This window comes from Elephas maximus, chromosome 17, assembly GCF_024166365.1.
Source record: "Elephas maximus indicus isolate mEleMax1 chromosome 17, mEleMax1 primary haplotype, whole genome shotgun sequence".
Lineage (NCBI taxonomy): Eukaryota > Metazoa > Chordata > Mammalia > Proboscidea > Elephantidae > Elephas > Elephas maximus.
The window spans coordinates 71,253,535-71,266,718 of NC_064835.1; the positions used below are offsets into that span (position 1 = coordinate 71,253,535).

The following is a 13,184-nucleotide window of genomic DNA, read 5'->3' on the forward strand; positions in this document are numbered from 1 at the left end:
TAGCCTTCAAGGGCTTGGGACAAGGGCCATCCTCCACCGACATGAGGGCGATTTACTGGATAATTAAAATATATTCAGGGTTATCTTTTCATTAGATAAAGGACAGTATTTCTACTGAAATGCAAACGTTTTCGGGCTGTTAAATTTATCTTTTTTTTTTTTTAATGCACAAATAATGACTTCTTAAAAATGCCCGTTCCCCTGCCAGGACAAAAAAGGATCACAAGACTTACATGACACTGAAAAGCCACTGCCATTCAGAACCTTGGCAAAGGCTCTCCTCACCCTCCTTCCCTCCCCTTCTGGTGGGGTGCCTCAGACACCTGCGCCGCCCCCACCCTCCCTCCCACAATGAGGGTAGTCGGTCCTCCTGCCGTTTAACCCCATACCTCTGCCTTCCCTTTCCCAGCCCCTCTCCTCTTTTTTAATCCTGGGGTTTGGAAGGAGGGAGGAGACCAAACAGGAGCCAGATGTGTGCGAGTCCCCCTGTGCTCCTGCCTTCTCCCTCCTCTGAGCTTCCTAAAACCCGGAGCACTGATTGGGGAGGATCCGGAGCCAGACAAACGCGACGCAAACAACTCCGCTCCGGGGTTCCTCCGGGAGTGGAAGCCAGGAGGGAGGGGGAAAGGAAGCCGGGCATGCTCAGTAGGCGGGACAAAGTTTTTTTTTTTTTCTTCTTTTTTTTTTTTTCGGTCGCAAGTAGGAAGCTTTTTGCACTCCACCACCTCTGGCCGCTGGGAAGACGTCATCGCTTCCGCCCTACTTCCTCCTCCTGTTGGCGGCGGTGAGAATCCAATATGGAGTAAATCGGCGGAGTCGAGAGATGGGGCTCGGACGGGGCGCCCTGCACCGCCTCCCAGGCGCACCTCCCCGGGCCTCCGACCGCTCCCCGGAACCGTGATTGGCCCGGCCTCCCGGGGGCGACCCCGGACCGAGCCCCCGCCTGCGGCCGGCCCCTCTTCTCCTGCTCCTCTCAGCAGTCCCCGCGGCTCCAAGGCGCGCTTGTTTTTCTCCTCTCCCCCCATCGCCGTCCCCTGCCCAAATCTCTCTCCCTCCGCCCGCGCCGAGCCCCCCGGAGCCTCCGCCCGCCTCGCCCCTCCGCGGCGCCCCTCCTCGCTGCGGCGCTCACTCTCCCGGCAGTTTGCCTTTGCACCCCTTCCCCCAAAGCGCCACCCCGCGCTCCGGTCGTCCTTCGTTCCCTTTCTGCCTGCGGCGCCCCTTCATCTCTAGCCGCCCCCCCCTCCCCAAATCGGGCGATCTCCGGAGATGTGAAGAAAGGGGGTGAGCGGACAGGAAGATGAAGGGAGCGAAGCTGCCCGCCGCGGGACAGGCGTCTAGGTGAACAAGAAAATGACCGAAGAAACACACCCGGACGAGTAAGTTTGGCCCCGGGGTGGGACGAGGGTGCCCCGCGAGGGCAGAATGGGGGGCTGGGGCTGAGGACGCGCACGGGGACGCTCGTGGGGTGAACTTGGCGTGGGGTGCAGCGACTCGCTGGCCTGTCGGGTTGAGGCGCGAGATTTCCCCCCTTGTTGTTGGAGTGGGGAGGGGGACAAAAGCTGCCACAAGCCGGCGGCGGTGCACCCAGGGTCGGCGGTCCGGGGGCGGTTGCTGGGGCCAAGGGCGCGCGGGTGACCTCGGGGCGGTCCCCGCGCCCTCTCCGGGGACTTCTCAGCCTCCTGTCCCCGAAATCATGGGCGGCCGGAGCGCAAGACCTGATAACCCCGCTTCGGCTCCCCAGGTCGGTGGGTTTTTACAGGGTGACTTTGTGACTCTTCCGCCCCGCCGGTCGCCCGGCGGTCCCTTCGGGAGCCCTCTGGGGCCCAGGCTCCGCCATTTCGTTTTCTTGAATCGCTCTCATTTGCATACCACATTTTCATTCATAAAAAACACCGCGGAGCGAGGGGACGACTGGGTTGCGCAGGGGTCTGCATGCGCCGAGTCCCTGCGCGGGCGGGCGTGCTGGAACCGCCCGAGGGGTCCCGCGGCGCGTGTGAGTGTGTGTGCACGCGCTTGTGGGCCGGGACACGCGCCCCGCAGGGTCGGGGCGGATCGGAAGCGTGTGCGGCGGGGGTGGGAGCGTGTAGGGCAGCGCGCTGCCAACGAGTGTGTGTACGTGTGTGTGCGCGCGCGCGTGTGTTTGTGTGTGTGCATGTGTGTGCGTGTGTGTGCGCGCGCCCGGGGCGAGCGTGCCCAGCCCGCGAGCCCGAGAGGAACAAAGCTCGGGGCGCTCCGCCCGGGGGCTCCCGGGCAGACCCGTCGTCCTGCGTGGGACCGGTACCTTTTGCCAGCCCGGGACCAAGGCGCAGCTCCCATCTGCCTCGCAGCGGCCGGGTCCGGTTGGCTTTTTCCCTCCCCTGCCCGATGCGTTTGCAATCGCGGGTACATCGTGGGGCAGGACCACTGGGCCCGGTGCCTCAGATCTTTGGCCTCGGGTCCCAGCGGTCACCGCATCGCGGCCACGACTGCCGCTCAGTGCCTCTGCCCGCCACCAGCCACTTTTTTTTGTGAATAAGACGCTCTTCTTTATTGTCACATGATATTCCTCCCCTCCTCCCCTGCACATTCATAAATCCGAAGCCTGCCTCGGCTTCTTTCATTCAGAGCTGCCATTAGGCAAGGTAGTGGCGGCGCCCGCTTGGAGCGGAGAGCCGGTCCCCAGCCGGTCCCCAGCCGCGCGCCTGAAGGGAGGTCCCGCGCGTGTCGGCGCGGGGGTGTAGGGCTGCGGGCAGCAAGCTTCCGACGCCGGGGTTCTTTTGCCCCAGGCAAGCGTTGAGACTCTGGAGGAGTGCAGGGAGGGGAAGTGACTCAGTGCTGGGCTAGAGGGAGGCATGAAGGCGAGGTCTTGTCTTGAAGCAGGTCACAGGCAGAATGTTACACTCTACTCCAAGATCAACTCGCTGTTTTGCTTAATGCCCCTTTAGCCTTTGGCGTTTGCTGTTGCCAGACTAGAGGGTTGGTGTTTGGGAAAGGGAATTTCCTTCCTGTGGGTCCCCAGGGAGCTTTGTCTGCAGTAACTACTGGCCCTAGACACCCATCGCTGGAGAGGATCCTGCCTGGTGTGCATGTCACGGTTGTCCCACCACATCTGCTGGTCTTTTCATTGTAGATTTTTTGCCTTACCTTCGTATACAGAGTCTTGAAATGGTAATATTGAAAAAGCTGTCCTTTTCTGGCTGAAATATGGAGGGGAAGGAATGTGCGGCTGGGCCTTGCCCCCTTTCGGACTAGACCAGTAGACAGGTATTTTATCAGTCCTCCTTTGTATCCATGTACACAAGTAGCAGTGAAGGACACAGTAGCCAGGAGGGATGTGGCCAAGCTCTGGGCTGGGAAATCTTGGAGTCTTCTTAGACCACACTGCGTCAGGTTTCCTTTGCTCCATTCCTTATGAGTAACAGGCCAGGCCTCTTCCTTTTGGTGGCATCCTGCCCCATCTGGTATCTAAAGCCAAAGGATTCCTGGTTGGATCATCAGCAGAGAAATAAATATCTCTATTCCATGCTCTCAGAGCTAGTTCAACATGCAGCTGGCTGTCAGAAGCCTGTTGAGACAATGGATATTTGAAGACAGGTTCTGATTTCAGTTAGAAAGCCTTGGGGCTTAGCCTACTGCAGAAATGGCTTTCTCTCAGTTACTTTTAATATGATGACCTTGGCATAAGACCTGAAATACCAAGGAAGAAAGCGGGCTGTGAACTGTCATTGTAGACACTGTCGGTTATGTTGTTCAAGGATCTGAAAAATTGCTTTTTAATGTTAGTGCCAGGAAGGTTTCTCTCTGTGAGTTACAGAGCTTTCTGTAATTGCTTTTTTGTTGTTGGTGGTTTTATTATTTATTTTTCCCCCCATACTGTCTGCAAGCTCAGTGCTAAAATGATTGCTTGACTACAGGAGCCATATTAGCCTGGGTTTTTGCTAGACTGGTTTACCCTTTCATCTCTGTGAATTTTAGTCTTCTGTTTACCCCTGTAGTGATTTTGTTTGGAATCCCTCGAATACCTTTTGGAAGTAGTCAGGGTGTGTTACTTATAAAAGAGAATTAGTGACATCAAACTGGAGACCTAGAGGAAATGTATTTGTACCTTAGGTAAAACAGATTTTCTTGGTAGTGTATACATACTTACGATTTTTATGAAAAAGTACAAATATTTAATTATTTGTTAGATTTAGCATCAGAATGCAGTAAAACAATCTTCCAACTGGTAAAATCGTGTTTAATTTAAAAAAGATACTTTGTCTTCTAATTTCTTTCGGATCCCACTGTAAAATTCCTCTAATAAATATACAGCAATTCAAGAAGGCATGTCTGCTTTTCTCATTGATGGTGCTAAAAGACAGGTACTGGGTAGAGAAGACTCTGATCATTCTCCTTTGAGCCCACAATAGATAGACATGCATGCTAAGATTGACAATTCTACAGATTTTTAAAATTAATTGGAAAAGAGCAGCAACAAACTGTTGAAAGTGTTTTTTGTACCAGAAAAAAAAAAAAAAAAAACCCATTGCCTTCAAGTTGATTTCAACTCATAGCGACCCTATAGGACAGAATAGAACTGCCCTATAGAGTTTCCGAGGAGTTTCTGGTAGATTCGAACTACTGATCTTTTGGTTAGCAGATGTAGCTCTTAACTGCTACACCACCAGGGTTTCCTTTTTTCTTTTTGTACAGAGAAGTAGAAGTTTTTTTTTTTTTTTTTTTTTAAATCATACTTTGTACTTTGAAAGCATTTGATCGTGAAAATGAATGGCTTGGAAATTAGCAGACAGAACAACTCAGAAGACATTAGGACACCGTTCAGCTTTCTACTTGCTCTTACCGTGACTCTCCTCTGCCACACTTCTTGCTGGGAATGGATTTGCAGTTTTGCCTTCAGTCACATTTTTCCTAATATTGAAAGGTTTCCTATTTCTCCAAAAAAAAAAAAGCTTGAATGTTTTTGCCAAGCCATTTCAAATAAATTACAAATATCGAGACTCTTACACTTAAATACTTAAGCTTGCTTCTCAAAAGAAAACACTTCTGTGAAACCACAATATCATTATCACATTTTACAAAATTAAGAATAATCCCTGATGTCTTTAACACTCAGTCTCAGTTGTCTGAAAAATGTCTTTCCTAGCTGTTTCTTTCAGCCAGCGTCCAATCAAGGACCCCATGTTAAATGCATTTTTAGCTTATACTTAAGGTTCAAGGCTTAGCCGTTTGCTCACTTTATGATCTAAGGCAAGTTTCACCTGAGTGAATAAATACCACCTACTTCATGGAGTTGACGTGAAAATTAAATTAGACAGCCTGTGTAAAGCTTGCAGTACAATGCCAAGCAGAAAATGGGTGTCCATTATGGCTCTTTACAAGGCACTGAGGTAGGTTTGTTAAAGGCTCAGTCATTAATTTTCAAATAACCAGGTGAAGAAGGGTTTACTCATTTAGCTGATGAGGAAGTTTAAGTTACTTGCCCAAGACAGCAAAATTTTTTTATAGTACTTTACTCATCTGGAAACCCTGGTGGCGTAGTGGTTAACTGCTTTGGCTGCTAACTAAAAGGTTGGTAGTTCAAACCCACCAGGCGTTTCTTGGAAACTATGAGGCCGTTCTACTCTGTCCTATAGGGTCACTCTGAGTTGGAATCAACTTGAGGGCAACAGGTTTGGTTTACTTATTTTTGTCTTCTCAACAACTATATGAAGTAGGTGGTAGTATCTTCAGTTGTAGAGGAAGTTGAAGCGCAGACATGTTAGTTGGCCCAAGGTCATACTGTTAGTAACTGAAGGACCTGGGATTTGAACTCCTGGCTGCCTGGTTCAGAAAGAAGTCTGTGCTTTCACTGCTGTGAGGTACTGCCTCAAAAGGGGTAGGGGTGCCCACCCTTAGTCATTCTGACTTCAAAGCCTCTATGGTTTCTGCCAGTCATGTTGTCCATAGTTCTTGTGAGTTGGTGGTAGTCTGCCTTTGCCATAGTTGTTTTCTACTTCACTCATCTTCCCTGAAAATACTTAGGCACATACTGAATTAAAGTAATTTTAAATAAATTTGGGTTTGAGAATTCTGTGGTACACTTGAAGATAACTGTGTCTGTGTGCAGTGTGCATGTGTGCAAGTCTAGAGTTGGCTATTACTGGAATGTCACATCTACATTCATCGTGGAAATTCAGCTCAGTATAGCAAGTATTGATTAATTCTGTTTACGTTAGCCTTAAAAAGGGTTGTGTTTTGCTCTACATGAGTAGAATCCTTAAATATTTAAAAACATAGAGTTGATTGTGCAGAATCGGAATCTTGGTCTGCTCATCAGAAAATCTTGAAAGCAAGACAAAACAAAAAAACTTGGAAAGGGTCTTCAGGATCTTGGAAGCCAGACACGTCATTGTGTGAAGTTAGGTGCCTACTACCAGGCTGCACAGAGAGTTAGCACCGGTAGTTAGCTGGCCCAGACTAGACCTCCATCTGCTGATAGTCATCTGGGTTTGTTTCTGCGTGGATGTTAGCAAGCATTCCCTGCTTTCTGGCCATAGCTCATCCTCTGCTTTCTTGTTCCTTTAACCAATTAAAAAGATACAAAAAGTGAATCAGTGTGAATACCAGACACTATTCTGGCTCAGCAGTCTGTGTAGCTCTTGCTCTTTATTCTGGAATTCTCACCTTTCTCCCTTCCTGTCACCAAGAAGTAAAGCTCTGCTCATTCCCCCATCCAGCCCCGAGCCATTCCTTCGAGGTCTTCCTTGACTTCCCCTCCTCCTCACTCTCCAAGTCCAAATAGGTTACTCTTTATGGTATTTATCTCCACACTGAATAGCAGTTATCACCATTTAGCGTTGGGCTTATACCCAGCCAGATTCTGGACCAGAATATGAGCTTTTTGAATTCAGGGTTAGTTCTCAACTGCCTCATTTTCTAGTTGTTGGCCCAGTACCATTGTGCATATTGTGGTTGCTTACTAAATATCTATTGAATAACATAATGGACTTAAATTTTTAAAAATGCTGTTTGGCTCCTGCTAACTAACCTAATAATTACAGTTGTTATCTCTGGTTAACTTAGGGTATATATGAGCCCCTTTCTCAGAAACCACGTTCACATGAAGTCCTTGGTGTATTTTATGGAAATGTGTTGGTCTCTGTGACTGACAACTCAAAACCATTTTGATTCCAGTCACTGTTAGAGGAACTGGGATGTAGGAGATCTTGAGCTCTGTAAGCCAGGACCTGTGTTTCTGCTTTTGCAGGAGAATCTCTGCAGAAATCACAATACAGTAAGTCCCTGGGTTCTGAACCTCCAACTTACCAACAACTCTCAACTTCTCCTTGCCCTTTAGTATTATGTAAATTTGCCCTCGCTTTGAAACGACTGAACCAGTGCCTACTTGGAACACATTCTTCCTCACAGTCACCTACACTTGCTGCATCTGCAGCTTTTAAATCCTTGAAAAGGCTTTGAGTCTTGTCTTGTACTAACCCACCCCCTGCTGTCGAGTGGATTCCCACTCATAGCGACCCCATAGGGTTTCCAAGGCTGTAAATCTCTACTGAAGCAGGCTGTCACATCTTTCTCCCATGGAGCCACTGGTGGTTTGAAATTGCCAACCTTTCTGTTAGCAGTTCATTGCTTTAACCACTGCATCCCCACGGCTCCCTCTTTCATTAAACCAAACCAAACCCGTTGCCATCAAGCCGATGCCAACTTACTAAACTAAGGCTAAATAAGAACCGTATGCACCTGTTCTGACTTACGTAGAGACTTGACCTAAAGACACAGGAACTGATCTCGTTGGTAACCCGGGGCTGCCCGTATTAACAGTTAGCAGTAGCTGCAGTGTTCTTCTAGTGGAGTCCTAACACTTGAGTTGGAGGTAGCTGTCCTGATGAGCTCCAGTATTGGCACGGTTCATACTACCAGACCGAACACATATACAACCTAACAGCAAAATCCTAATAAATTCAACAAGGTGATAATTAGAGCCGAACAGGGAGTTGTGTACATGTGTGTGCATGTGTACGCTGGTTTGTTTTGGCTTGTTTTCTCTTAAGTAAATTTGGCTGATTTTTTTTTTTTTTTAAGACCAAGTCGTATTGATAAACTCGGTACCTTATTCTTAGAAACGTTTCTTTTTAATCAGTATTTGAAACGAAAACATTGATGGTGGTTTTTAGGTATTTTCCAGGGCTTTTAGTGACTTCGGAGTGGAAGTAATGTGTTGTGGAGCAAAATGTGTTTTCCGTACACATGGTCTGGATGAAGGATTATCATCACAGTTTGACATGGGTCCCATGTCATGGAAAGGAAGTCGGGCCAAGGTCTCAGTAGGATACTTGATGCTGATTACGTAGGAGTTCACCAGGATAAGCAGCAACTGTTTTATAACTACAGGCTTGTTTCCTTTTCTCAGGTAATCTTTATCCAAAATACACAGCATCTTGCATGATAGCAAATTGTGCTTAAGTGTTTAATACTTTTAATACTTTATGAATTGTTACGTGTGCTACTCTCAAAAGGTAGTTGAATTTTTTTTTAATATCAAGGTTGTGCTTACAAGGGAAGAGGTGAAATGGATATTGACTTAACTATCATTTAGCACTTGTGATGGAAGAGATTAGAAAAAATACGGGCGGCTTATAAAATGTATGTCTTTGGCTCCTCAGTGTACTGAAATAATGATTTTTAAAAATCTGGTTGTTTTCATTCTGAGCTATATTCCCTGTGGTCCATTCATAAATGCCTAAGGCTTAATTATTAGGTTAATTTTTTAAATAGTCTTTCCTTTGTTTGTCTGGTAACGATATCTTTGTTATTTCATTTTCAGTATTTCCTTTTTATTTTTCTCATTGCATTGCTTTGACGCTGGCCTTGAATACTGATTTTTGAATTAAAAAAAAAAAAAGCCTATTGCTGTGGAATCAATTTCAACTCATGGTGATCCCATATGTTACGGAGTAGAACTGAACTCCATTGGGTTTTCTTGGCTGCCATCTTTATGGAAGCAGATTGCCAGGCCTTTCTTCCACAGCGCTGCTGGGTGGGTTCATGCCTGTTCTACCCAGAGACCTCTGCTTGTTCAGATAAGTGCTGTTTATTTTGTATTTGCATCCTACCCTGAGGATAGGGCATGACGCTCAGAGAAACTTGGCCCATCTGCCCTTCGAGGTGTGGGAATAATGGTTGATTGACTTATACCCAGGGCCTGGCAGAGTGCTGAGCACATAATAGGCTTTCCGTAAATGATTACTGATTGGTTGAAATACTGATTTATTGAAAAATAATCTTACCCCATATAAAAATTTAAACCGTTATTCGTGTTGTGCCTACATCCAAAAAAACTTAGAGGTTGCTTTTCCCTACTAAGGGTGAAGGCTGCCGTGCCGGTACCAGAAAAAACACGGGTTTTGGGGTCGGACCCTACTTCTGCCCCCTACTGACGAGGGGGCCCTGGTGAGTCCCCTAGCCCACGTGGCCTGAGTTAGTGTAAATGAGATTCATCCTGCTGTCTACTTAACGGGCTATTAAAAAGCAGAAATGAGATAGTATCGGTAAATCATTTTAGCACCCATTGCCATCAAGTCAATTCCAACTTAAAGTGACCCTTTAGGACACAGTAGAACTGCCCCATAGGGTTTCCAAGACTATAAGCTCTGCAGAAGCAGACTGCCACATCTTTCTCCCGCAGAGCAGCTGGTGGCTTGAAACCTGCCAACCTTTCAGTTTAGCAGCCAAGCGCTTAATCACTGCACCAGCAGGGCTCCATTCTTGTTTTAGCACAGCACCTGACAAATTGAGAATTCAGTGCCACCCATCCTCCACTGGTAATATGTCTCACATCACATAACAAGGTATTATTTATTTTCAGGATTTACAAGGCAGACAGCATCCATGAGCTGTTTCAACCTCACAATTAAATTCTCGCTTCATACCTGAGTTGAAATGACTTGCTCAAGGCTCCTCAGGGAGTTTGTGGGGAAGAATTGGAGCCTCTAAGTCATGTTCTGCTGTTACGTTTGGCCTTTCCAGTGCTATCCTGCTAGATCCCTCTGGAATAGCACCTTATTTCTTGTATTAGAATATTCAAAATGGCCAGCTGGCTCTTGGCCCCTTTACTCAGTAAGCCTAGTCAGCTGTGCTTTTTGCAAGTTTTTTGTCTTTTAGTAGCTCATCCCCTCTCTTACTGTCAGTATGCCTACCTGTAGTGGCATCCTTGGCTCCCTTGCCATCCCTACCCTTTTTCTCATTTGTGGTTTAGAAACCATGTTACTAACATCGTTCAAACAGTTTGTGAAACAACAGTCAATAGGCTTGGTGGGTGTGGGTGAGACTGAGGGTTCTCTTAGAAGTTGGCTTATGACATGTTGTGTCTACTTGCGTGCCACGTTGGTGTTTTCATTTTATATTTCCAGCCAAGGAATAAAGTAGATGAGGGAGTAGGAATACAGAAGTAGTGTTGGACCTGAGATATAATTTAATCATCAACATCCCAGCACTTTTACTTTTACAGACCTTTTGTAAAAATGGCGTGGGGCCAGTGTCTGACCTCCTCCAATCCTACAAGGGGCAAGAAAAACCAAGATCAACAGCACAAGGCTGACTCCCATGAGGTGGAGGTCAGACACACCTCCTCTCTCCGCCATCTTTACCAGTTCTGACACCAACTGTCCCTCCCACAGCATTCCATTTCCTTGCTGGGTTTGATAATTCGTTGCAGTGGCCACACACAATTCACAGACCATACTCACAATTATGGGCCTTATTAGGGAAGTAACAGATTACAATTCAGGCTCAGGAACACTCAAGATACAGTTCAGGATACAGCAGGACAGCCTCTTCCCAACCATGCTTGCAGGCACACATCTCCCTGGCCCTAGGCCTCTCCCCAAAAGCATTAAGCTTTCTCTCTCAGAGGGCCAGGAAGCCCACTCTACCGTCTCCTGCTGCTGGGTCTTTCCTCCCACCGCTTCTCATCATCTTCAGGGTTGCAGCTTGTTTCCGTTGCTGGCTGTCCTTCCTAGGTAGTGGTAGGATCCTCTTCTCTGCTCTGGAATTGGCTGGCTCTCTTTTAAGGCAAAACTGACGAATCCCCTTGGTAGGCCACAATTACCCTATCACATAGTCCCGCCCAGTCATCTGGGTGGGAGTTTCAAGACTGGCTAGAAGGCCCACACACAAAAGTAATTAATGGCACCACACCTTTTAAAGTTGCATAAGCTTGAGTATAATCTTAATATAGTCATTAAATTTCTCTCCTTTGCTTCATAGGTTGAATCAAGTCTGTGATTTTTCTCAGACTCAAAATCCCAAAGGGGGTCTGCTCGGCTCGGATGGTGTGCTCTGGCTCAGTGTCCCACTTCTGGCCCTGAAAGCATAATGGTTGCCTCCTCATTAGTCTCTGTGTGAACATGTTTCTGAACAAAATGCTGCTATCTGCAAACCAGCGTTGAGGCACTTACTGCCCAGTCTTAGCTGTCTTTTATACTAAGGAAAATTAGGGTATTCTAGATTATAGGAAGGAGCCCTGGTGATGTATTGGTTAACTGCTCAGCTGCTAACTGAAAGGTCAGCAGTTCAAATCCACCAGCCGCCCCTCAGGAGAAAGATGTGGCAATCTGCTTCTGTAAAGATTTAAAGCCTTGGAAATCCTATAGGGCAGCTCAGCTCTGTCACATGGGGTCACTAGGAGTCAGAATCAAGTTGACAGCACATGACAGCAGATTACAGGTATCATTTTGGAGTTCGGTAGGCTTTGAGTGCACAGCTTGGGTCCCCATTGTAAAACTGTGTATAAAATATTTTATTGGATAAAATAAATAACAGCAGGAGTGAGGCAAGAGGAAGGGGAGCCCTGGAGTGCCTATCGTCCGGCATTCATTTACTGTAAATATGGAGCACCTACTCTGCCAGACCTTACCGTGAGCCGTGGCTTGGTTGCTCACATGAAGTCCCTGCCCCTCAGGGAGCTTTCATTTTAGGGTGCTAAAAACAACAACAAACCCAGACCAGTTGCCACGGTCCCCTGTGTTGTAGAGTAGAACTGTATTCCATAGGGTTTTCATGACTGAAGTTTCAGAAGCAGATTGCCAGGTTTTTCCTGGGAAGCGCCCATGGTTGGGTATTGAACCGCCAGCCCTTCTGTTGGTAGCCCAGCACGTACTGTTTGCACCACCGAGGCAGTAACTGCTTATAGTACACTAGGCACTTTCATGTGCCTTAAAGGCATGATGACAGCATCATCTTGATGATTGATTAATTGGTTGCTACAGTTGTTTCCCTTTTCTTGCCCTCCTCCCTCAGGGTTCCTTCTGAAGCTGCAAGCTAGAAATGCCCTTGTGGGACTTGGGGGGAGGAGGTTTGAGGGACTCCTCATCCAGAGCTTTAAAGGAGCTTCATGCCTTTATTAGAATCCCCTAACAAGTTCTTCAAGTCATTTTTAGGATGAGTGTGCGTGTGTGTCTGTGCATACACACCTGCAGGTGGAGTCTGTCCGACAGTTCTGCATCCACACCCTACAGGTGCACAAAAGCATCTTGCCTGAGGTCACAAGACAGGATTCGTTATTTTTCACCTGGGTCTTTTGACTTCAAATTCCATGTATCTAAAACTACATTATAACCTCATGGAGCCTCAGTTTTCTCCTTATAAAAAATGGTGGTGCGTGCAGAGCTTGACTTACACAACTATTGGGCTGATGAAATTAGGACCCCCTTAGAATCCTGTGGGGCCCTGGTGGCGCAGTGTTTAAGAGCTCGGCTGCTAACCAAAAGGTCAGCAGTTGGAATCCACCAGCCACTCCTTGGAAACCCTATGGAGCAGTTCTGCTCTGTCCTATAGAGTCTGTATGAGTCAGAAACGACTCTAAGGCTACAGGTTTGGTTTTGGTTTTAGAATCCTGTGGAATAGAAGGCCTTTTCTGCACTGAGATAAACAGCAGCTCTACAAATACTTCTTTTAGAAAGAGAACTAGCCTCCCTACCCCTGATGGAAAGCATGTGCAAGTAAAATGGCTGACAAAGCACAGTGTTCACCTGGGCCTGTATTTCAGCCTAGCTGTTTTGAGAGGAAGGAGCGTTGTTGGCGCAGTGATTAAAGAGCTGGGCTGCTGACTGAAAGCCGATGGTTTGAACCCGCCAGCCGCTCCGTGGGAGAAAGATGCGGCAGCCTGCCTCCCTAAGGATCAGCCTACGAGGAGCTTCACTCTGTCCTCT

The 13,184-nt window shown here is 47.3% G+C and overlaps 1 protein-coding gene across 1 annotated transcript in view; it reads left to right on the forward strand.

Moving 5' to 3' along the window:
* The first annotated feature begins 706 nt into the window (after positions 1-706).
* SPRED2 (sprouty related EVH1 domain containing 2) overlaps positions 707-13,184 on the forward strand; it is a 127,451-nt gene continuing 114,973 nt past the window's right edge. The window contains exon 1 of the mRNA XM_049857373.1: positions 707-1,376. Coding sequence (XP_049713330.1) covers positions 1,351-1,376 — 26 coding nt within the window. The 5' untranslated portion in view covers positions 707-1,350. The remainder of the gene's footprint in view (positions 1,377-13,184) is intronic.